This window comes from Neoarius graeffei, chromosome 20 (genome assembly GCF_027579695.1).
Source record: "Neoarius graeffei isolate fNeoGra1 chromosome 20, fNeoGra1.pri, whole genome shotgun sequence".
Lineage (NCBI taxonomy): Eukaryota > Metazoa > Chordata > Actinopteri > Siluriformes > Ariidae > Neoarius > Neoarius graeffei.
The window spans coordinates 51,046,482-51,072,738 of NC_083588.1; the positions used below are offsets into that span (position 1 = coordinate 51,046,482).

The following is a 26,257-nucleotide window of genomic DNA, read 5'->3' on the forward strand; positions in this document are numbered from 1 at the left end:
TTTCAGTTTTCTGAAAGGATTAAAGCTTTGTTTAGTTTGAAATATTTGCTTTGTTTACCTAAAACGAACCACATCACGGCCTACAAAAACTCACCGTCCGATCTGCGGAAGCATATTGAGGTATATAAACATTTTATTCCAAGAGAAAGCTTGCAACGAAGTTGTCTGTGCTTTTAGAGCTAGCGATAACGTTGCGATAGCTATGCAGTCTAGTTAGTCACATGACTTTCTATGGATTTGCCCGCCAAGTTGCCGTCAACTTGTCCACAGCTAACGCTAACACATAGCTAGTTAGTATGTAAAATGGAGTTACACTAACATGAATAACGTTAACTTATCTGAAGTCCTTTTAGAAATATGTTTTAGCATAATCTTGCCAAATAAACAATGTAGAAATCTTTCTTTTCCAGTTATGTTAGCTACCCAATATGATTTTGAGTTTGAAAAAAAAGTTTGCTAGCATGTCAGGTGGAGCTTCACTGACTAGCTAGCTTAACGTTAAACCACCATGATGGCACAGCACGGGCGATTGCTCTAAGACAACGAGGGAGGCTCAGCCTCCTCTAAAAATGACGAACATCGTGTAGGATGAATTGCGCTAGGCTTATGTTATAGCTGACCTTATAACATTGCTATTTCAGATCCAGAATCATAGAAATACATGTGCTCAACCCAACTACAGTGCGAAATCATTCCGTTATAACTTTCCCCAGTTCGCCTAATGTGTGCGCGAGTTTTTCCCCCTCGTGACAGCGCGATGCAGCCCAGCCTCAGTGGATTGGGAGCTATGCGCTTGTCAATCTCAAAATGCAAGACGGTTATTGGACAAATACTGCGAAAACGCCCACCCACGGACTCCCAGCCTCACAGTGGGAGGGACATGGCAAAGCTTTCCGCGAGGAGACTGGTGATTGGTGAAAGCGGCCGGATATTTTCTTTGATTGACAGCTCGTTTCAAATATAGACAGGCAGCGGTGAATTTCAGTTCAGTCCCATGCGGATTCGCAAGTGCTGTGGTGTATTGTAAGAGATCAGCTTACATTTCGATTTCATTCATTACATACGGTTTCTACCAGCTTTTTTAGTTTGTGTATATTTTCACTGTAAATAAAGTGTAAATATAGTGTTGTAAAGTTTGCTATCTTAGTTCCAGAAATTTCGTTTATTTGAGTGACTGAACTTGAACTTGAGGGGGCTAGTCAGCTAGCAAGAAAGCTGCGCACGGATGCCAAGCATTGCTGATTTAATTTTGGCGAAGCCATTTGCCAGTCTTCCTTTCGAGGAAAAAATTAAAATTAAAGAGCAGGGTAGACCAACGCCTCAAATTGACTTGGTGCAAAAGGTAGGGAATAATACTCGTTCCTTTCAGCTCTCCTGGTACGAGAAAGTGAATTGGCTAACAGCAAGTGACCCACATCAACAACAGTAAATAGGCTACTTGTAATATGTCATGGATGGACCAAAAATATAGAATCTATTTAAAATGTTTATGCTGAGTATATTATATTGGAATATATATTTCTCTGGATATGAATTAAACACAGCTACAATTTGGAAAACATTTTTAAACAAAAACACAGCCGAGAACATTTCACACTACAGACCTGGATTAAAAGTGAAGGGTTATCAAAATTGTCAATAAAACATTTCTCAGTCAAAATAAGTAAAATATAGGGAAAGTGTCATTGAATGAAATGTGTGGCACCCAGCTCTATGTTTGGCTCCCCAAGGTCAGTGCTTGTGCCTATTCCAGAACACTCTGCTGTTACTGCTGAGGTTCCTGACAAAGAGCTGCTTTCAATAATGATCAATTTTTAAACAACATGCTACAATTTTAAAATACAAAATGTTAAAATATACCCCCCCAACACCACCATCATGTATATTGGACAGTAGGCTAATGGGCCAAAAGAACCTGTTATTTCACAGTTTGTGACCCTGCCAACAATCAGCCAGATCAGAGGCAAGAGTATGGGCAAAATTGATGTTTTTTTTCTTTTTACTTTTAAAATCTGGAAATATTGTAACCGACCAGCCTCCCCTGTTTGAAAGACTACCAGCCGCCACTGTGGCACAGCATGCATTCATTTTGTGAATTCACATTTCTGTCTTTTTGTAAACGTTGTGGCAATAATACAACAATGTGTTGACAGAAAATGTACTTTTAATACTTAAGTATTTTTAAAAGCGAGTACTTCAGTACTTTAACTTAAGTAAAAATTTGACTGTACAACTTTCACTTGTATCGGAGTAACATTTGACCAGTGGGATCTGTATTTTGACTTAAGTAATGAAGTTGGGTACTTTGTCCACCTCTGTTTACATGATTTGTATTGTATATAATCCTGATTCCCTGTCCTTGTTATCAGAAAGTATTCAGTAAACAGGAAATACTGTATCATGAACCGAAAAAAAATTGCATACTTAAAACATCATATTACTTTTCTCCATACGGTTGAGCTGGTTTGAATGGTTTTCGGTGCAGCAGTATAGATCATGTTGGCTTTATATCTTTATATAAGCCACCCACTTCCCTCTTTTTCCCTGTTAACTTCTTTTCCCCTTTTTTCCCTCTTGCCGCTGTCAGGTGTCAGGCACACTCCAAACCGTGGGAGGTGCAGACAGGCATGAAGATAGCTGCAAAGCCTGTGAGTGCGAGTGTGTTGAGGTTTAAATAGGAGGCGAGAATTTACCATGATGACATATGTCAAATGAAATGTTGATAAATTATTCATAGCAAAAGACAGCTGCACACACAGCATTTATTAAATAGGATTAATAAATAAATAAATAAACAGTGGCGTATATTATCCTAGTTGAACACACTTTTTTTTTTTTTGCATCCGCTCAACTACACGCAAGTTTTGCGTCAAGATCCATTAAAAAAGAAAAAGAAATCCCTTCTATCTCATCAGATTCTCACACACAGTGAAACGGATCAAAGAACTTTTTATGCATAGAATTAGTTAGTTTTATACAAACAGAAATTTAGGCAGCAAGCTTGACACGTGAGTCATAGTTTTTAACTTGGTGCAGTTCGCTAGCTAGTGTACAGAAATTTTAACTAATACAGTTACTGATTTAATAAAAGCTCTTAAAATGTGTACTGGCCTTGTAATCAGGAGATCTGGGTTCAAATTCTGCAAGAGCCTTGGTATTCCTTTAGGTCTGAACCTTGAAGTGCATATCCTGGACCAATTTTTTTTTTTTTTTAAATATGAAAGTATGTCCTTTTCCACACTCATCCAGAAGGGTAATTTTGCACAAGGCCATCTGTCTACAGCAGAAAAAAATAAAATAAAATGCATCTGGAAAAATCCCAAGGGAGTCTGGAGCCAGATTCGTGACGTTACCTGTGGAAGCGCCAGCAGGCTGAGAGAGCTTTGCACGGTTTCAGTGCACAGCCTGTGTAGACGAAGCGCTCCCATTTCTCTCTCATTGTCTGGTCTTTTGGAAAACAATGAGTACTAATCCCATCAAGATTGGTGTTGCTACACCCCCCTACGATACGTCTGTTAACCATTTTAATAATTACGCGATAACGTTGAAGAAATTTACAGAAAACCACCAGGTCATTTTCTCATAAACAAACCAGTGCTGATGTAGGATTCAGAAGGAGGCGTCCCACACGCGACGTCATGAAAATCAATGTTTGCCGGGAAATCCAAATGCCAAGTTTTTTCAGAGGCGGACCAATTTGCCTCAAATGGCTTGATTTCAACTGAATTTTTCTGGTATTGTGCAAGGTAAAAAAATTGCACAAAATGCAAAATGTGACAGATATTTGACCAAAGTTTAATATAAAATAGGAGAATTACATTGATCTTGCTCCTGAATTTACCTGTGATATGCACTTTAAAGTTGGTTATATTATATATTACATTAATGGCAGGGTGGCATGGTGGTGTAGTGGTTAGCGCTGTCACCTCACAGCAAGAAGGCTCTGAGTTCGAGCCCAGTGTCCGACGGGGGCCTTTCTGTGCGGAGTTTGCATGTTCTCCCCGTGTCTGCGTGGGTTTCCTCCGGGTGCTCCGGTTCCACCCACAGTCCAAAGACATGCAGGTTAGGCTAATTAGTGGCTCTAAATTGACCGTAGGTGTGAATGTGAGTGTGAATGGTTGTCTGTGTCTATGTGTCAGCCCTGTGATCTGGCAACTTGTCCAGGGTGTACCCCGCCTCTCACCCATAGTTAGCTGGGATAGGCTCCAGCTTGCCCACGACCCTGCACAGGATAAGTGGCTACAGATAATGGATGGATGGATAGACATTAATGGCATTTAGCAAACGCTTTTATCCAGATCGACATACAACATACCCGGAGCAGTTAGGGGTTAGGTGCCTTGCTCAAGGGCTCTTCAGCCATTCCTGTGGGTCCAGGGAATCAAACTGGCGACCTTTTGGTCCCAAAGTTGCTTCTATAACCTGTAGGCCATGGTTCAACTTAATTTACTGGTCTATGGTTGAGAAAAATCATGTTTTTACAAATTCTTGTTGTGTTAGTCAGAAATTAGCACAATTAACATGGAATTATTGACAATGATCCATGCAAATTGGGCAGCACGGTGGTGTAGTGGTTAGCGCTGTCGCTTCACAGCAAGAAGGTCCTGGGTTCGAGCCCTGTGGCCGGCGAGGGCCTTTCTGTGCGGAGTTTGCATGTTCTCCCCGTGTCCGCGTGGGTTTCCTCCGGGTGCTCCGGTTTCCCCCACAGTCCAAAGACATGCAGGTTAGGTTAACTGGTGACTCTAAATTGACCGTAGGTGTGAATGTGAGTGTGAATGGTTGTCTGTGTCTATGTGTCAGCCCTGTGATGACCTGGCGACTTATCCAGGGTGTACCCCGCCTTTCGCCCGTAGTCAGCTGGGATAGGCTCCAGCTTGCCTGCGACCCTGTAGAACAGGATAAAGCGGCTAGAGATAATGAGATGAATGAATGAATGAATGATCCATATAAATTATTACCTCAATTGTGTAAGTAGATCCAATGAATTATTATTATTAAATAATGGCAAGACTGATCATCCATCTAACCAAAGCGAGCTGGTAATGTGGGGGCACTATGATCAGTTAGCTTACTTTAGTGTTAATGGGTCATTTGTCTTGATGAAGCTCATATTTATAACAAACAATGAACACACACATATGTTATAATTCATTCATAATGCATTACACACTGTTCTACCGTAATTATTTGTGAAAATGCATCCATCCATCCATCCATCCATCCATCCATTATCTGTAGCCACTTATCCTGTGCAGGGTCGCAGGCAAGCTGGAGCCTATCCCAGCTGACTATGGGCGAGAGGCGGGGTACACCCTGGACAAGTCGCCAGGTCATCACAGGGCTGACACAAAGAGACAAACAACCATTCACACTCACATTCACACCTACGGTCAATTTAGAGCCACCAATTAGCCTAACCTGCATGTCTTTGGACTGTGGGGGAAACCAGAGCATCCGGAAGAAACCCACGGGGAGAACATGCAAACTCCGCACAGAAAGGCCCTCGTCGGCTGCTGGGCTCGAACCCAGAACCTTCTTGCTGTGAGGCGACAGTGCTAACCACTACACTACCGTGCTGCCGTGACAATGCACTGTGCATTATATTTGTAATCTATTATCTATTTAAATAAGATTGGCTGGCGTTGAGGGTATATCAGATATATTCTGTTCAGCTAACATGACATCATGCTAGCTGAATGGAATATAGCCGATATCCCACGAAAAAAAGCCAGCCAATATTACTACTATTTTACATACACTTTCCTTTCAGGTGTTCAACACGTCTTTCTCTTTCCATATTTAACGAAGCAAACCTGGTGGCCATGTTTGTTTACAGTCACTCGCTAGCATGGAAGTTTTATGCCTCAGATGTGTGACGTCATGTTGTCCTGACAACAATTTGACATCGTAAACCATATTCAACGCTCATTCTCCATTGGCTAGAGTGACGTAATACACGTAGGATAAGCGATATGCGAACAATACGGCATGCTATCAAACCAAATGAATGAAACCCGCTAGAAGGGAAAAGAACACGTTTTTATTCCAGCGAAAAAGTGCCCAGTATGTATAATAATATCTCTTCTGTTATTTATTATTAAACATGAATTGTTTATGAGTTGTTATCATAATGCATTTACAATCAATCTGCCTTTAGCCCCTAACACAGACAGAAACCCAGGGCCAGGCAAAGAAATGAAGTAAGAGGAATCGACGCAACATGAACCGATAGAAGAAGGCTCCCAAGAAGCTGTTTGCGGATAAGCAGAAAAACCTAGAGGAAATAAAGGAAAGGATGGCTGCTATATGAAATATCGATCTTGTCTTCTGACACTTTCCAAAAAGACTGATGGATTGGTGACATGCGGACGTGCAGCCACGCTTGTGAGTCAGTCTGAAAGCAGCAGTTCAGAGGCGAGGATTTCCCACTCGACAAGCTCCGTGCCTTAACGGACTCAAGAAGTCAAGTTTCAAGTCAAGTTTATTTGTATAGTGCTTTTAACAATAAACACTGTCGCAAAACAGCTTTACAGAATTTGAATGACTTTATACATGAGCTAATTTTATCCCTAATCTATCCCTGATGAGCAAGCCTGTGGCAACGGTGGCGAGGAAAAACTCCCTCAGACGACATGAAGAAACCTCGAGAGGAACCAGACTCAAAAGGGAACCCATCCTCATTTGGGCAGCAACAGACAGCCTGACTATAACATTAACAGTTTTAACAAGAACAGCTTCGTCATCAAAATGCTAGAAATAGCCCAAATATATGAAATTCGGAGAAACTGATCGGATTTGAAATGGTTTCGGTCTGTTTTTGTACACTTCGGGTGCTTGCTTTTAACTATAAAAGATCCAGTAAACCTGTATCCTGTTCAGATTTCGATTGGTATCTGACTATAAACACGGATTGCTTAAGCGATAGAGGCCTCACTGCAGACAGTTAAGCTGGCAAACATTTATTTGCTCTGACATATACTATGCCTGAGTGGCATGGTGGTGTAGTGGTTAGCGCTGTCGCCTCACAGCAAGAAGGTCCTGGGTTCGAGCCCCGTGGCCGGCGAGGGCCTTTCTGTGCGGAGTTTGCATGTTCTCCCCGTGTCCGCGTGGGTTTCCTCCGGGTGCTCCGGTTTCCCCCACAGTCCAAAGACATGCAGGTTAGGTTAACTGGTGACTCTAAGTTGACTGTAGGTGTGAATGTGAGTGTGAATGGTTGTCTGTGTCTACGTGTCAGCCCTGTGATGACCTGGCGACTTGTCCAGGGTGTACCCCGCCTTTCGCCCGTAGTCAGCTGGGATAGGCTCCAGCTTGCCTACGACCCTGTAGAACAGGATAAAGCGGCTAGAGATAATGAGATGAGATATACTATGCCTGAGTGGCATGGTGGTGCAGTGGTTAGCACTGTCCCCTCACAGTTCTGGGTTCGAATCTTACGAGGGCCTTTCTATGTGGAGTTTGCATGTTCTCTCCGTGTCTGCGTGAATTTCCTCTGGGTGCTCCGGGTTCTCCCACAGTCCAAAGCCATGCAGTTAGGTTAACTGGTGACTCTAAATTGCCCATGGGTGTGTATGTATGTGTGAGTGCGTAGAAAGGAACCAGCCACCCTACTGCTGCAATTCTGGCCAAGTCAACCAAATATGGTTCACCTCAAGCGTGGATTGGGTTCGGCAGTAATGGCAATACCTTGCTTAGTATCTAACTGTTTTAGAAAAGAAACAAATGTAAAAAAAAAACCAACCAACCAAACCAAAAAACCCCCCAAAAGGATCAAAATGTCAAGATTACAGTCCAGTCAACTGTGAGAATTCTGATTTAAGTCAAAGTCTCTCACAGATACACACACACACAGCGTCAAAAATGACTCACTATTCACTACATAGTGGACCATATACAGTAGTGAGTTTGCCATTTTGTAGTGCTGTCCGAATGTAAAGTGAAAATTATTGCACCCTATAATAATAGTGGACTCATAGTATCCCAAAATGCATCGTGGAAAGTAGTGTACAACCGATGGTCACTAGCCAAGCAATATATACATACCATCATGCATTGCGGTTGTGCTGAAAGAAAAATGGCAGACGACAGAGAGGAGCACCTGGTGCAGCAACGAGAGAATATAAACGGACATTCAAATACATTTAAAAATAGCAAGAGAACAGAAATTAAGCTAAAATAGAATAAGACATAAAATACAAGAATAAAAGTTACAGTGTAGAGCAAGGAATTAATCAAAACCCTCAAATTTGATTTAATAAAAGGCAGCGGCAAAGTATTCAGCCTTGATTTAAAAGAACTGAAAGATGCAGGTACTTTGTATTGATTAATGTCGGAAATGCGCTCAGTATAATATGGATTTATCACAAAAATACATGCATGTATTTATTATTTTGAAAACCCACCAGCCGGCTGATCTGGCACGTTTTAATTGTGCGACAGTAATGACGTAAATACCGGCGCGACGGAGTAGTGTCCGAAAGCGTTTTTTCATTTTATCAATGAACTCACTGTATAGTCCTCTATACAGTAATTCCCTATATGGACCCTTTTCACGTGACGTCACGACAAACGCGGCCGCCATTTTGGACATGTACTACCAGTAGTTTACCACAGCCAGCATTGAGGAACGGCAGCAAAGAAAGTGTTTATTTTCAGCAAGACTTCCATCATGCCACTATATTGTTGTGCACCTGGATGTAGTAACCATCAACAAACAAGGCAAGGTTTATCATTTTATCAGATCCCGACGGAGAAGATGGATAGCGGCCATTAACAGGAAAGATTGGCAGCCCTCGGCATACCAACGCTTGTGTAGTGACCACTTTGTTGGAGGTAAGACGAATAAAATTAGCCAGAAAAGGCATTACATTGCTGTTAACATTCTGTGGCGGCGAGTGTGTAACCAAATAGGTTAAAATAACCCATTGTAACCTCTTTGTTCTTCTGTAGTAGCTATTGTTGACTAGCTAATGTCAACAACATAGTAGCTAGTATGTCACTGTAGCAATGTTTACGTTCAGTCATTTGGATGACTGTTAAAACCTTTCAGTCTCAAGTTTTTCCTTTACTGTATTTACTAGTTTACTGTAATTATGATCCGGCAGCTATTTACACCGGATCCAGTGTAAATAGCTGCCGGAGCCAACATCTGAGGTTCCGGAGCGCGCTCCGGCTTGCTCCCCCTCAAATTAAGCAGCGCGCTCCGGCTTGCTCCCGGAGTGCTCCGGCCGAGGTTCCGGAGTGCGCTCCGGCTTGCTCCCCCTCAAATTAAGCAGCGCGCTCCGGAAGCCGGAGCGCGCTGCTTAATTTGAGGGGGAGCAAGCCGGCGCGTGCTGCTTAATTTGAGGGGGAGCAAGCCGGCGCGCGCTGCTTAATTTGAGGGGGAGCAAGCCGGCGTGCGCTGCTTAATTTGAGGGGGAGCAAGCCGGCGCGTACGTCAGTGAACAATCCTGGTGGAAGCAGGTAAACGTCGTTCTCTAAGCCTGCTAACCTCAATTTTTGCAAATACCTCTCCCTCTGCTCGCCCTGTAAATGCCCTACGTCGCTGGATAGTGAAGGTGTTTTCTGCATCTCGCTCCTTTTTCTTTTATGTTTTTCATTTGTCGCCTTCCTCGCATTCAAACCGATTCGAGCCGAAGTCCACTACATGTCCAAAATGGTGGTTGCGTTTACGAAGGTCACGTGACTGAAAAGGGTCTATAGTGAGTAGGGAGTAGTGAACGAGTGAGTGATTTCGGACACTGCTACAGACTGCAAAGCAAAATTATGAAAGCAAATAATGATTTAAAAATTCTTTCAGCTCATTAAGATTGTCAATTTGCCAACAACCAACACAACATATTAATTCACACATCGTAATTGATGCAGTTTCTCCCAAGAGGTTTTCCCTTCATATTCCAACGGATTATAGTGATATAGTGCACTTGTACGCATGTCGTATGGATCACTTACCTCGCACAAACACAAATTTATGACTCACGAGTGACAAAATTTGACACGATCTCACATTTCACCAACAATTGTACCATTGTTGTAAGTTCATTAAACTGATTACACCCACTTACATAACTGACCAAAAACGTAATGTAATTTAGATGTCAGTAAATATAGTCTCACCTTTTTTCCCCCCCAATAAACCATGAGATACTTTAAAAAAGGAAGAAGCATAAAATAATTACCAATGGAAAATATGGTAATTAGGGCCTAGCATATAATGGTTCAGACATCTCATCTCATCTCATTATCTCTAGCCGCTTTATCCTTCTACAGGGTCGCAGGCAAGCTGGAGCCTATCCCAGCTGACTACGGGCGAAAGGCGGGGTACACCCTGGACAAGTCGCCAGGTCATCACAGGGCTGACACATAGACACAGACAACCATTCACACTCACATTCACACCTACGGTCAATTTAGAGTCACCAGTTAACCTAACCTGCATGTCTTTGGACTGTGGGGGAAACCGGAGCACCCGGAGGAAACCCACGCGGACACGGGGAGAACATGCAAACTCCACACAGAAAGGCCCTCGCTGGCCCCGGGGCTCGAACCCAGGACCTTCTTGCTGTGAGGCGACAGCGCTAACCACTACACCACCGTGCCGCCCCGGTTCAGACTTTCGAGGAAAAATGCATTTTTAAAACCTAGGAAGAAATCATCAATATTGTAAATAATAATAACATTATTATTATTATTATAGTATTATAATAGTATAATTACTGTATAATATAATCTTATTACAAATAAATAACAGAGCAATATGTATATATATATATATATATATATATATATATCTGAAATAATAAATTTCAAATATATAAATATTTTGAAGAGATGGTGTGATGCAGTGAGAGCCGAGTATAATCCTATGCTGATGTTTTGGTATACAAACACATAGTCTCCTCCAAAAGGAACTGCAAGGGCAATTCTTTGATTTTTGCTACACACTGAAGAGATTTGGGTTTGAGATCCAAACAAGAATATGAAACGATCGTTCAGATCAGATCAGATCAGATCAGATCAGATCAGATCATTTCCTGATATTTACATCTAAACATGCTAAGCAACTTCGAACATGGCACCATTGGTGACAGACCACAGACGAGCTATGTGAACAAAAGTATAGGAACTAGAGGATAGTTTTACAGGAAATTAAAGTTGATAACGATATCTGGTTGTATATCCCTTGCTTGGAATAACTGCATCAAGCCAGTGACCCACTGACCTCACCAAACTGTTGGGTTCTTCTCTTGTGGTGCTTTTTGTGGCTACTGCCTCACATAGAGGTTGTAGCCACTATGTCATCGTGTTGTAAGAATGAGTGTAAGAATTGCGCACTGCGCATGCACATACACGTGTTCCTATTAAAATGGCCGGTGAGTGTATATAATTCGGTTCACCATTTGAAATAAATGGACTAAAGAATCGCTTTCAGACATGTTTATGCTTATTATCGAGGGAAAGTGCGTTCCTATTTTAAAATATACTCCAGGTCGTCCCCCCTTTCCTGGCCTTCTTCGGCCAGTGGTCCCATGTGTGATACAGATGTGACGCACTTCCGAGTTGTTACAGGAAGTTGTCGAAAAGAGTATTGAGACCACTGAGTTCTAGCGCCGGGCCTTTTCCAGGAAATAAGCATTTGGGTCATGGCGACAGCGTGTGTGTGCGCGTCAGCCTTGGTTTGGAGGTTTCAGTTTTGAAAACTGTAAGAGTAGAATAATATAAAAGTACAGACACTTGGTATATTTTACTTCTGTGATTTTTAAATTGTTAATTTTTGGATTACGCTTCATTTTTGTGGCTACTGCGTCAGAGTAAATATATATGCTATATTTACTGTATGGACATGGGATCAGAAAACTATTTTATTTATAAGCAGTAGCCACATGTACCCATCGGGTACCTATTTTTCATACTTGTCCTGCAGCTTCTTTCAAATGTTTGTTTTTTGGGGGGTTTCTTCCTTCAGTCCCCTCTTTGGGAGGTCAAATGCAGGCTCCTATATGTTGTTTGGGTAAAGGTCTGGTGATTGACTTGGCCAGTCTAAAACCTTCCACTTTTCCCCTGATGAAGTCCTTTGTTGTGTTTGCTATAAAAACGGTACACAATGTTTCTGTAAACTTCTGAATTAATTCTGCTGCAACCATCCTGAGTTCCATCCATCCATCCATCCATCCATCCATCCATCCATCCATCCATCCATCCATCCATTATCTGTAGCCACTTATCCTGTTCTACAGGGTCGCAGGCAAGCTGGAGCCTATCCCAGCTGACTACGGGCGAAAGGCGGGGTACACCCTGGACAAGTCGCCAGGTCATCGCAGGGCTGACACAGACACAGACAGACAACCATTCACACTCACATTCACACCTACGCTCAATTTAGAGTCACCAGTTAACCTAACCTGCATGTCTTTGGACTGTGGGGGAAACCGGAGCACCCGGAGGAAACCCACGCGGACACGGGGAGAACATGCAAACTCTGCACAGAAAGGCCCTCGCCGGCCACTGGACTCGAACCAGTGCTAACTGTGAGGCGACAGTGTTAACCACTACACCACCGTGCCGACCACCATCATGAGTTACATCATCAAAAAAGATTAGTGAGGTGGTTCCAGAAGCAGCTGTGCAAGCCCAAACCATCACAATACCTCCACCATGCTTGACCATTGACCTCATATGATATATGTCATATGAGCAGATCTTTTCTTTCTCCATACTTTGGTCTTTCCATCACTTTGGAAGAGGTTAATCTTGGTTCCAGAACTTTTGTGTCTCATCTTTGTATTTGTTTGCAAATTCCAATCTGACATTTTGATTCCTGCTGATGAGTGGACCTCCAGCATCTTGTGGTATGACCTCTGGATTCCTGCTCTCAAATCCTCTTTGAACGGCGGATTGTGATACCTTCACCCCTGCCCTTTGGATTTCGTTGCTCATGTCACATGACTGTTGTTTTTGCGTTTGTCTTCATAGCTCTCACAACGCCTCCATCATCACCTGCTGTTGTTGTCCTTAGCTAACCTGTTCAATGTCTTGTTTGTTAATACATCGGTGGTTCCTTTCCTTTTCAGGACATTGCAAATTGTAGTACTGGCTATGCCCAATGCTTGTGCAATGACTGTTCAGTTTCCCTTCTTTTTTCAGCTCCCAAATGGCTTGCTTTTCTCTCAGACAGCTCGCTGGTCTAAATGTTGGTTTATCCTTTTTTAACAACAGATGCAGTCTTTACAAGTGAAACCCAGGGCTCAAACCAAAAGCAGACATTGAGAGCTTATCATATTTAAACAATCAATCTTACAGGTACGGTGGCTGAAAGAGGCCATAAAGGTGATGATACATGGGGCAACTTTTTGGGCAATGTTGCTTCGACGCTTTCCCATTGAGATAGAAATTATGTTGCCCAATCTGAATTATCTTGATCGTTTTGGGCAACTTTTTAAGCTCATTCAATCAGAGTGCTAGCAGCGAATCACATGACTACCTTAGAGCTTCTGATATTTTTCTATTTTTATGCGCTCAGGTTGTAATTAAGACATTGATTTTTTTCAGCTAAGTGTAAACTGCTATTAGCTAACCACTGCTCCACAGAGACTGAATGGGATTTAGATAACTAGCAGTGTTTTTTGCTAACATAGTTAGCTGAAAGGTATCGCTAGCTATGTAGGGATAACGTTAGCTCTCTTGCGTCAAGTTAAAAGTGATGGGCAGCTCATTATTTTTTTTTTTTTGTGAGTTGCTCTTATCTGAATGGTTGTTGCCAATTGTCTGTTGCCCTAACCAGGTGTCTCACCTGGTTGCCCGTTTCCGGCAATATTGCCCAAAACGTTGCCCCGTCTATCATCACCTTAAAGGGCACATCTTGGGTAAATTCAGGAGCAAGATTCAATGTAATTCTCCTATTTTATATTAAACTTTGGTCAAATATCTGTCACATTTTGCATTTTGTGCAATTTTTTTTACCTTGCGCAATACCAGAAAAATTCAGTTGAAATCAAGCCATTTGAGGCGAATTGGTCCGCCTCTGAAAAAACTCGCCATTTGGATTTCCCGGCAAACGTTGATTTTCGTGAAGTTACGTGCGGGACGCCTCCTTCTGAATCCTACGTCAGCGCTGGTTTGTTTATGAGAAAACGACCTGGTGGTTTTCTGCAAATTTCTTCAACGTTATCGCGTAATTATTAAAATGGTTAACAGATGTATCGTAGGAGGGTGTAGCAACACCAATCTTGATGGGATTAGTACTCAGCGTTTTCCAAAAGACCGGACAATGAGAGAGAAATGGGAGCGCCTGGTCTACACAGGCTGTGCACTGAAACCGTGCAAAGCTCGCGCAGCCTGCTGGCGCTTCCGCAGGTGACATCACGAATCTGGCTCCAGACTCCCTTGGGATTTTTCCAGACGCATTTTGTTATTTTATTTTTTTCTGCTGTAGACAGATGGCCTTGTGCAAAATTACCCTTCTGGATGAGTGTGTAAAGGGACATTCTTTCATATAAAAAAAACAAAATTGGTCCAGAATATGCCCTTTAACACTTTCCGTTTGAGACAATGCTTTCAAATTAAGACAAGACTCGCAAATGCAGAGAACACAATGCATCAATTCGACAATGCGTAGTTGCATCAGGAAACTTCTTGCAAATTGAGAAAATGATTGCAAACATAGAGAACACATACAAATATAACCTACAGCACATGCAACAGTTTGATTTGATCACGTGTCTACTGTGAATTCAGATAACGCATGAAAAATCAGAAACTTGTTGCAAATAGCCACAACACAATGGAGGTAGCCATAACACAACTGAAGTAGCATGTTGCATGTGCTATAAGCTACCTTTGTTTGTTCTTTACGTTTGCAGCCATTTTCTCAATTTGTAAGCTGTTTCGTGATGCAACTACACATTGTTCAACTGACATGATTTTTTTCTGCTTTTGCTAGTGTTGTCTGAATTTGGAAGTGTTTTGACCTCTCTCGGCAGCCATAAACAGGGCACACCTGGGCAACAAGAAACCACTCCGTCACCAATATTTTTGAAAATGGGTGGGTTCAAACAAAAGATGCCATGATCTAATCTCAACACATCTAGATGTTAAAATCAGGAAACGAAAGCCGAAATTCTGATCCATCTTCTCGTATTCTTTTGATCTCTTCTCAAATGTCTTCAGCGTAACACACACACACACACACACACACACACACACACACACACACACACACACACACACAGGCCACTTTAATAAGAACTTGTTCTTGATTCTAAGATTCCTGTTTTTGGCTGGCAGGACTGGAACCCAATGTTGTCTTCTGCTGTTGCATGCTGAGATGCTTTTCGAGATGCTTTTCATGCTTTACACCACGGTTGTAAAGAGTTGCTATATCCTTCCTGGCAGCTCGAACCAATCTGGCCATTTTCCTCTGACCTCTCTTATCAACAAGGCGTTTGTTTCCACCCACAGAACTGTCGCTCATTCGGTGTTTTTTTGTTTTTCGTACCAGTCTGTGTAAACTCTAGAAACTGTTGTGTGTGAAAACCCCAGGAGGTCAGCAGTTTCTGAAATACTCAAACCAGTCCATCTGGCTCAAACCAACACCCATGCCAAAATGAAAGGAAGTCACACTTTGAGATCACAATTTCCCCCCCATTCTGATGTTTGAAGTGAACATTAACTGGAGCTCTTGATTTGTATCTGGATGATTTGATGCACTGTGCTGCTGGCGAGGGATCGGCTGATTAGGGAACTGTATAAAAACAGCAGACATAGGGTATACCTACTGTATTAAAGTGACCGGTGAGTGTAGATACACATCCTTTACAGTGACTCAGTCAACTGTAAGTCAATGTAAAACAAATTCCAAAAGATTATTTGACAGTTATATAAATATTACATAGGAACAAAATCGCCTTCGGCTACGTATCTTTTCTTATTGACAATTTTTCTTCTTACACATGCTGTGTAAATATATCCAGGCCCTACAAATAGCAGATTTAGCACTTCACTTCACCAAGAGTCATCTCTTCACACTAGCACAAGCCTGCCAATAACCCAGCAGAGTCAGTGTGAAGAGTGAAGAAAGGAGTGAAAAAGAAGGGAAAAAATAGTCTGCGAAGGAAGGAAAGCATTGACTGGAGATCAGTTAAAACACACACACACGTTTGTCTCACTATCCTTGTGAGGACCTTCCACTGACAATTATTATTGCAGTTAATTAATGCTGTGCCTGCACCTAAACCTAACCTTTACCTCAGTAATGAAAAGGAAATTTTTTGGCTCTTTAATTTTTTTTCAACTTTTGTTAAAAAAAAAAAAAAAAAATCCACAAACACCCCCCAACCACAATTTCCTAGTCGGGACCATCCGAATGTCCCCGCAAGGTCGAAATTGTCAGATTTTACTATCCTTGGTGGGACATGTGGTCCTCAGTAGTATATAAAAATATGCATGAGCGCGCGCGCACACACACACACACACACACACCACAAATATGATGGGAAAACCCCAGTGAACACCTGACCTTCTATTTTGGGCACTCTGCAACACGTGTTGTCAAATTCATAGAGCCAAGAAAATACAATGAAAAAACAAAACAAAAAAACATTGAAACTGACCATTCCTTATATAAGTACAATAAATAAATCTGGGTCGGTCTTCAGTAACGGAGTTACATTCACAGCAAAATGTGGTAACTTTTTTTTTTAAGTTGCGGTATTCAAGATAATGGTATTAAATAAAAATTCCACACTGCATGGGGTACCTTTTGACTCTAACAAGCATTGAAAAATCTTTAACGAGGAAAGAAAAGTCGGTAACGGAATCACGTTAGAAAAAAAACTCGACTTTCATTTTGTAAAATTCAAACCAAGATTTCTCTGGAGCGACACTGCTATAACTGGGGTGATGATTTTTAAACATGATTTTCAGTACATTTTGCCTTGGATTCCATACTTTAGTAATATCTCACTGAGCTGACAAGTTCAGGCAATTTTAATAATTTCGTAATTTCGGTTTCTCTGCTAAAGAACAGCTTTTCTACAGATTATGACCGAAAATTATTTCGTAACAGGGTTGAAGTTGGGATGTGATCAAAAAAGAGGAAAAAAACTCAAGCTACTGAATCAGAAATCTTAAATGGTTTAGAATACAAATGATATATAATATAAAATGGGGTACTGAAAAGGGCAAATAGTATCCAGCACTTTTTCCTTGCCCTTCTCAATACTCCATTTTTTATTATGATAAAAAGGTAAAACAAGAAAAGCTGTTACGTTCGAGAGAAAGAGAGAGAGACAGAAGGGATGACAGATGTGTGTCAAGTCACAGTTACACTTATCAGCTATTACATCTGAACTGAACTCTCAACGGCATCGCCAGTCATTTCCCATTCTGCACCAGTTTCTGTGGAATTCCCAGTAACAGTATTAAACCAAGCCATCAAAACAGGCAGCGATCTTCTAATATACAGTCATTACCATGTCTGCAATTTGAAACTAACACACGTCACACTCTCGCTTCTATGCTTACATTTACGGTATTTGTCAGACATCCTTATTCCTCCTGACTCGGAGAAGAAAAAAGTGTCTCAAAGTGCTTTGAAGTCTCCATCAATAAATACATCCTGACTCTGGTCACAGACTACGAATACCACCAGTCGAAAGACTACTCAAAACCATCACGTCAAAACAAAACCATCCCAGATGTCCAAACGTGATCTTAATACAAACACATCACTGAATCTGTACCTCTGCAACACGTGTTGTCAAATTATAGAGCCAAGAAAATACAATGAAAAAACAAAACAAAAAAACATTGAAACTCACCATTCCTTATATAAGTACAGTAAATAAATCTGGGTCGGTCTTCAGTAACGGAGTTACATTCACAGCAAAATGTGGTAACTTTTTTTTTTAAGTTGCGGTATTCAAGATAATGGTATTAAATAAAAATTCCACACTGCATGGGGTACCTTTTGACTCTAACAAGCATTGAAAAATCTTTAACGAGGAAAGAAAAGTCAGTAACGGAATCGCGTTAGAAAAAAACTCAACTTTCATTTCGTAAAATTCAAACCAAGATTTCTCTGCAGAGACACTGCTATAACTGGGGTGATGATTTTTAAACATGATTTTCAGTACATTTTGCCTTGGATTCCATACTTTAGTAATATCTCACTGAGCTGACAAGTTCAGGCAATTTTAATAATTTCGTAATTTCGGCTTCTCTGCTAAAGAACAGCTTTTCTACAGATTATGACCGAAAATTATTTCGTAACATAGTGCTTAATATGAATTACGCGTGAATAAGAGGTTACCGAGCTGCTGTGAGATTACAGTAGAGATGTGGAGGCAGTGGTTGGAGAGTAGGAGATTTTCAGCACAAGACCTGTTCAAGTCTGTCATCAGTACGTGGCCTATAACATGGACCTCAGCTGATAGAAACCGAACGTGGTCTATCAGAGACAAGTTTGATATATATAAGGGGATTGTGTGTGCGTGTGTATGTGTCTGAGCAACTGGTGCCTGTAAAGTCTCTGTGCAGAGATGGAGGTCTAATTTAAACCCACAGGGCCAATGCAGCTGCCCAGCCCAAAATGGAATCAAACACACCAGAGAACGAGAGAGAAAGCGAGACCAAGAGAAAAAGGAAACAGACAACAATACCTTTTCAAATGCGAATCTTGGCCACTTCTTGGAAACCACTTTTCTGATATCGAGCCATATTAAAAACCATATGCACACACCCACATACACTCACAGTGAAGCGTTTCCAGATCTCTCTTACCGCTATGGGCCTGTGAATCCGTTCATTTGTCTCCATGGCACTCTTTCCTTGCCACGGCAGCCCCGATTCACGCCCAGAAGTCCAAGTCCAATCCAAATGTGATATGTGTGTCACACAAGGGTACGAGTGGAAGTGTATGTCCAAAAAGTTCTAAGTGTGTTGGAGAGTAGGGCCAAAAGCTCTGCTAACCTTAAGCCCCCAACCCACATTCCCCCCCCCCCCTCTCTCACACACACACACACACACACACACACTGTGTGTGTGAGAGAGAGAGAGAGAGAGAGAGAGAGAGAGAGAGAGAGAGAGAGAGAGAGAGAGAGAACTGGAACCTGAACTCAGGGATAGAGATGAGGAGGGGGGTCGAATTGCAGGACTTGTGCTACATTTGCAAACTGGGGGTTAAATTTAGCTGTCACAGGCAGGGGCAGAAATCTCTCTCTCTCTTTCTCTCTCTCTCTCTCACCCCTCTCTCTCAATTTAGCAGTGGTATGATGTGGTGTGTAGCAAAATGTGACTGGGAATGCAGTAGTCAGCCTGAAGGCTGCATGCGTATGTGTGTGTGGAGTGCGGGCTTAGAAAGAGGAAGTGAGAAAACACCCATTTTCAGTGTCTCTCATGACGAACTGACACTTGACGGTGACGTATACTACTCTATGACCAACACAGAATCTCCTACTCAAATGTTCTCTCAGTTGTCTGACTCACAGTGGCATAAAATAAAGCTTTTCTTTTCCTCATTATAGGTCCATAAAAGTTCATACGCTGCTAAAACATTACTGCTCTGCCGGAGCAATCGTCTTACCAGTCATGTTTTTCAAACTCTTTTCTTTTACAGACACAAATACAGAAACACTTTCGATGAGGACACGCAAAATTCTTTCTAAATTCGTCCAAAACGGGGGAACTCATGGACCTGCGGCAGTCCATGAAACGTATCCTGAGGATGTTACAGTAGTTCCTGATCAATCACTATTAACGTGTTGATAGTTTTTACAGTTATTATTCATTTATAATAATTCAAGAGCTATTAACTGGTTACTTGAATCAAAGCCAAACCAATAATCTAAAAGTATCGCCAATGTGATTTTAGTATATCCATCCATCCATTATCTGTAGCCGCTTATCCTGTTCTACAGGGTCGCAGGCAAGCTGGAGCCTATCCCAGTTGACTGTAGGCGAAAGGCGGGGTACACCCTGGACAAGTCGCCAGATCATCGCAGGGCTGACACACAGAGACAAACAACCATTCACACTCACATTCACACCTACGGTCAATTTAGAGTCACCAGTTAACCTAACCTGCATGTCTTTGGACTGTGGGGGAAACCGGAGCACCCGGAGGAAACCCACGCGGACACGGGGAGAACATGCAAACTCCACACAGAAAGGCCCTCACCGGCCGCTGGACTCGAACCCAGGGCCTTCTTGCTGTGAGGCGACAGTGCTAACCACTACACCACCGTGCCGCCCCATTTTAGTATAATATTAATTTAAATATGAATAAAATAGTGTTAATATGCTATGATGCGTGAAATGTTTAAAATTTACATTTTAAAACACTAACTGGTTTTGGTTCTGTGTCTGAAAAGTTATAGGATAAAAAGCTCTAATGGCTTAAGCAGGCTTGTAGTACTCGAATCCGACTAGTGCCCTAATTTTTAGGACTTGTAACTTGACTTGAGTGCTGATGACTCGGACTCGTGCATATTAACTGCATTCGGACTCGTAAATTGGAGACGAGGACTCTGATTTTTTCTTTATTTTTTGTAAAATGCCATAATTTGGCATAAGGTATTTATGTCTACATTAATTTTAATACTAATTTCATGCAAGAGAATGCACATTCACCTGTTCATACGTCATGTTCAGGAACAAACTAACTAGGGCTGCACAATATATATCGAAAAAGTATCGATATCGCGATATCATAGTTTGCGATACACATACCGCAAAAATTACTTAAATTTCGATAAAAGGCACATTTTTCTGTGCCGTCCAATCACATTTGAATGTCAACAAGCGCCGCGGGATAACTCCGCCCCCTATTGCAAAACAAGTAAAAGCCTCGTGGTGATGGTGGAAGGTGCGAGCGGTAGCAAGTGTGGTGAGACAAACTTGTGTGAGGAGGAACTGGTTTCCAAAAAAAAAAAAATGCACGTCTGCTATTTGGAAGTACTTTGGATTCAGGAGGGGTGACGTACTGCAAACTCAGGTACTTTGCAAGACATGTACCTGTAAAACAGTGGTGGGGCGGCTCACTGGGACAAACACTGATGTACAGCAGCATAAAAACATAAAACCGCGCGCTCTCTCACACACACACACACACCACTGCTCTCTCACCCGCATGTGTTATGAACAGATTATGTTTGAGTTTATGGTGAATCTATGTCGCTCACCTTCATCTCCCGGGAGCCGCTGAAATTGCCATTTTGAATGCTTTATGTTAATGTAATGTAGTTTTCAGTTTTTTGTTTACTTCAACTTAAGACATTTTCTGCTGCGCTCACAAAAATTAAGAGATTTAAAGATGATTGATGGACACCATTGCAGGTGTAGCCATGTTTTTCCAATAAAAAAGAATGTTGGAATGGAAACGATGCATTGGGTGTTTTTTTTTTTTTTTTTTTTTAAATGCTAGATACAGGGCAGAACGGCGAGTAGAGGTAAGAAAAACAGTATATATTTAATTATCGTGATACATAGATATTGAGATATTCAGTCATGTTATCGAATATCGCATATTTTTCTGATATCGTGCAGCCCTAAAACTAACATCAATTATGCTAAAATGCCTGGAGAAAAGCCCTAGGATTGTCTGCTTTGCTTATACAGACTTCTAGTGCAGTGGGAAAAAAATGCACTGCTGTGTGTTCCATATGTAGAAGAACTATCGAGGAGACGATGGGGACGACCTTGAACTTCAATCGTTATTTGGTAAGACTCCACCCAGAGAAGGAGACGCTATGTTCATTGCTCTGTTGATAGTGGGGCTTGCTGCTGAGCGATGAACTAGCTAGTGTTAACCCTCTCTCATGTTACTTGCCCTGTTGATAGTGGGCGGGGCTTGCTGACCGATGAACAAGCTTTTTATCTGTAGCCTATGAACTAAAATGGGGCAGTCGAGCAGTAACGTTAGTCCAACACAGTAGCAGAGACACTTTCGCATAAAGACAGCAACAACCACCATCAAATGGTGCGGTTGGAGTCTTGTTCTTCTTGGACTCGACTCGAAATTTTCTTTAATGACTTGAATACTGCAGACTCGAGACTGGACTCGGACTCGAGGTTTAGTGACTCGACTACAACATGAATATAGTGGCTACATGTTTGCATAATAATGTGCCTAATATTCACTCATTCTGAATTTGCTGCCTGTAACACGTCCCAAAAATTAGGGACAGGGGTAACAAAAGACTAGGAAAGTTGTGGAATGCTCAAAAAACACCTGTTTGGAACATTCTCCAGGTAAAAAAGTTAATTAGCAATTGGAAAGGCTCAGTTATTCACAAGCAAAGACGGAACAAGGTTCACCTCTTTGTGAAAAACTGCATGGGAGAACAGTCCATCAGTTTCAGAACAACATCTCAATATACAACTGCAAGGAATTTAGGGATTTCACCATCAAAAGATTCAGAGAAATTGCTGCACGTAAGAGGCAAGGCCAAAATCCAACGCTGAAAGCCCATGACCTTTGATTCCTCAGGCGGTACTGTATTAAAGTGCACCAGTACTGGTCATGCTTACAACATTAATCTGTCAGAGTGCAGGCACTTACGGATGTATGTGCAGGGGAGAGCGGGGAGCAAACTTGAAACGAAGCCAAATCGCAAAACAAGAAGCGTGGGTCAAAAGGCAGGCAAGGGTCGGTCGATCGGCAGACGGGGCAATACAGAAGAGACAAGTAACGTAAACAGAGAGATCGTGAGGGTCAGAAATACTAGAGTCAGGCAGAGATAGAAAGGCTTGGTATGGACTAGAAAACACAGAACAATACTTCGCACTGAAGATGAGTGAGGGAGAGGCTTAAGTAGTGTGGCTGATGAGTTGTGAATGAACGACAGCTGATTTCAATAAGCCAGTGACAGAGGGTGCTATGCTCTTTGAGCGTTGTAGTTCTGAGTGGCCATGTTTGTAGTTTGACTAGCGCTGTCGTTCTCAATGCCTTTACTGACATAATCATGCTTTAAGTAGACAAAAGACGTGCACATTCGGTCAAAAAAAAACACCGTAAAAGGACTTTTGTGGACAATTTTATTCTGTGAATTACCCGCGGAGGCAGAACCACGGGGAGCAGCCACTGCCGTCTAGAAGTGTCGTACAGTCGTTGATTTCGGGTTATTGGGTGCGAGTAAACAAGCAGTGTTCTGTGGGTTGAGATTCCCAGTTCCCAGTCAAGTAACTTCAGAACACGTTGAATAAATATAGATCTAATACTTATAATAGATCTTTATGGCACATATCTATTATTTCATGGCACTATGCACAAGTAGATTTGGTTGTACTTTGGGGTCTCGAGCTTCGCCGGCGAAGCTCGACAGGTTTAGAATGAGTAGGTCATGTATTGAGATAAATATCTTCGCGAGTTTATCATACAAGTATGATAAACATATTGACAAACTTTATACTTTACACTTTCCTATGTGCCCACTGCCAAATAATATTATAATTTTTCTGACCTAAAGGAGATGAAACATAAAACTTGTTACCTTACTCGGTCACACCGGAGTGCGCACTTCTGCATTCATAAAAAACTATTCACATACCCGGTGTCCGAAATCACTCCCTACTCACTATATAGGGCACTATATAGTGAGGACGCCATTTTGTAGTGCTGTCCGAAACGATAGTGAGGATTATTACACCCTATATAGTGCACTCAAAGTATCCCACAATGCATCACGAAAAGTAGTGTACAACCGATGGTCACTAACCAAAGCAATATATCCCATCATGCATTGCGGTCGCGCTGAAAGAAATAAAATCAAAAGCCTCAAATTTGATTTAATAAAAGGCAGCGGCAAAGAAGAAAGTATTCAGCCTTGATTTAAAAGAACTGAAAGATGCAGGTACTTTGTATTGATTAATGTGGGAAATACGCTCAGTATAATATGTGCTTATCAGAAAAATACATACATGTATTTATTATTTTGAAAACCCACCAGCCGACGGATCTGGCACGTTTTAATTGTGCGACAGTAATGACGTAAATACCAGCGTGACAGGCTAGTGTCCGAAAACGTTTTTTCATTTTACCAATGAGTTCACTATATAGTCCTCTATATAGTAATTCCCTATATAGGGAGTAGGGAGTAGTGAACGATTCTGGACACAGAGATGGTAATGGCATGATAATCACCTTCACTCTTTTGGTTTCTCTTTCGTGGTGGGAATGCCCACTGTAAACAGGATAAAATATGTCTGACATCCCATTAGGGAATATAGGGATATACAAACCCGATTCCAAAAAAGTTGGGACAAAGTACAAATTGTAAATAAAAACGGAATGCAATGATGTGGAAGTTTCAAAATTCCATATTTTATTCAGAATAGAACATAGATGACATATCAAATGTTTAAACTGAGAAAATGTATCATTTAAAGAGAAAAATTAGGTGATTTTAAATTTCATGACAACAACACATCTCAAAAAAGTTGGGACAAGGCCATGTTTACCACTGTGAGACATCCCCTTTTCTCTTTACAACAGTCTGTAAACGTCTGGGGACTGAGGAGACAAGTTGCTCAAGTTTAGGGATAGGAATGTTAACCCATTCTTGTCTAATGTAGGATTCTAGTTGCTCAACTGTCTTAGGTCTTTTTTGTCGTATCTTCCGTTTTATGATGCACCAAATGTTTTCTATGGGTGAAAGATCTGGACTGCAGGCTGGCCAGTTCAGTACCCGGACCCTTCTTCTACGCAGCCATGATGCTGTAATGGATGCAGTATGTGGTTTGGCGTTGTCATGTTGGAAAATGCAAGGTCTTCCCTGAAAGAGACATCGTCTGGATGGGAGCATATGTTGCTCTAGAACCTGGATATACCTTTCAGCATTGATGGTGTCTTTCCAGATGTGTAAGCTGCCCATGCCACACGCACTAATGCAACCCCATACCATCAGAGATGCAGGCTTCTGAACTGAGCGCTGATAACAACTTGGGTCGTCCTTCTCCTCTTTAGTCCGAATGACACGGCGTCCCTGATTTCCATAAAGAGCTTCAAATTTTGATTCGTCTGACTACAGAACAGTTTTCCACTTTGCCACAGTCCATTTTAAATGAGCCTTGGCCCAGAGAAGACGTCTGCGCTTCTGGATCATGTTTAGATACGGCTTCTTCTTTGAACTATAGAGTTTTAGCTGGCAACGGCGGATGGCACGGTGAATTGTGTTCACAGATAATGTTCTCTGGAAATATTCCTGAGCCCATTTTGTGATTTCCAATACAGAAGCATGCCTGTATGTGATGCAGTGCCGTCTAAGGGCCCAAAGATCACGGGCACCCAGTATGGTTTTCCGGCCTTGACCCTTACTCACAGAGATTCTTCCAGATTCTCTGAATCTTTTGATGATATTATGCACTGTAGATGATGATATGTTCAAACTCTTTGCAATTTTACACTGTCAAACTCCTTTCTGGTATTGCTCCACTATTTGTCGGTGCAGAATTAGGGGGATTGGTGATCCTCTTCCCATCTTTACTTCTGAGAGCCGCTGCCACTCCAAGATGCTCTTTTTATACCCAGTCATGTTAATGACCTATTGCCAATTGACCTAATGAGTTGCAGTTTGGTCCTCCAGCTGTTCCTTTTTTTGTACCTTTAACTTTTCCAGGCTCTTATTGCCCCTGTCCCAACTTTTTTGAGATGTGTTGCTGTCATGAAATTTCAAATGAGCCAATATTTGGCATGAAATTTCAAAATGTCTCACTTTCGACATTTGATATGTTGTCTATGTTCTATTATGAATACAATATCAGTTTTTGAGATTTGTAAATTATTGCATTCTGTTTTTATTTACAATTTGTACTTTGTCCCAACTTTTTTGGAATCGGGGTTGTATTTGGGCTGTAGTTTGGGCTATTTGAAGGTTACACTTATAGCGAGATGGCATACGGATTTTATGTGCTTCGGATGATTCATTTTATGATTCAGGACAGCGATTCGTTTCAATCTTGAGAACTGTGACAGTGACTTTTTTTTTTTAAATATTTCGACTCAAATCCAGCCAAAGATCAGATTGAGTAAGTGTAAATATTTCTTCTATTTCTTCTGAGCAGATCAGTTGATAATGTGTTATTTTCAAATGATGTTTGCAACATGGGGTCAGTGACCAGTCCACTGCAGCCCAGACAATCGGACAAACCAACGACTGTGCGTCACTACCGGTGCCGGAACAGCCCATGAAGGAGGCAACATGTCGCTGACCATGCCTGACTGTCGGAGCAGTGACTTAAAACTCGCGTGTACTTGACAAGAGCTTAT

The 26,257-nt window shown here is 41.7% G+C and overlaps 1 protein-coding gene across 4 annotated transcripts in view; it reads right to left on the minus strand.

Annotated features, from left to right (window-relative positions):
* The window catches only part of cacnb1 (calcium channel, voltage-dependent, beta 1 subunit), a 107,840-nt gene that overhangs the window by 30,611 nt on the left and 50,972 nt on the right, over positions 1-26,257 (minus strand). Inside the window, exon 1 of one of the 4 annotated variants that reach the window (XM_060901942.1) lies at positions 18,775-18,910. The exons of the other annotated variants lie outside the window; for them this stretch is intronic. Coding sequence (XP_060757925.1) covers positions 18,775-18,810 — 36 coding nt within the window. The 5' untranslated portion in view covers positions 18,811-18,910. Of the gene's footprint in view, positions 1-18,774; positions 18,911-26,257 lie in introns of those variants that run through there. 4 annotated transcript variants of the gene reach the window in all.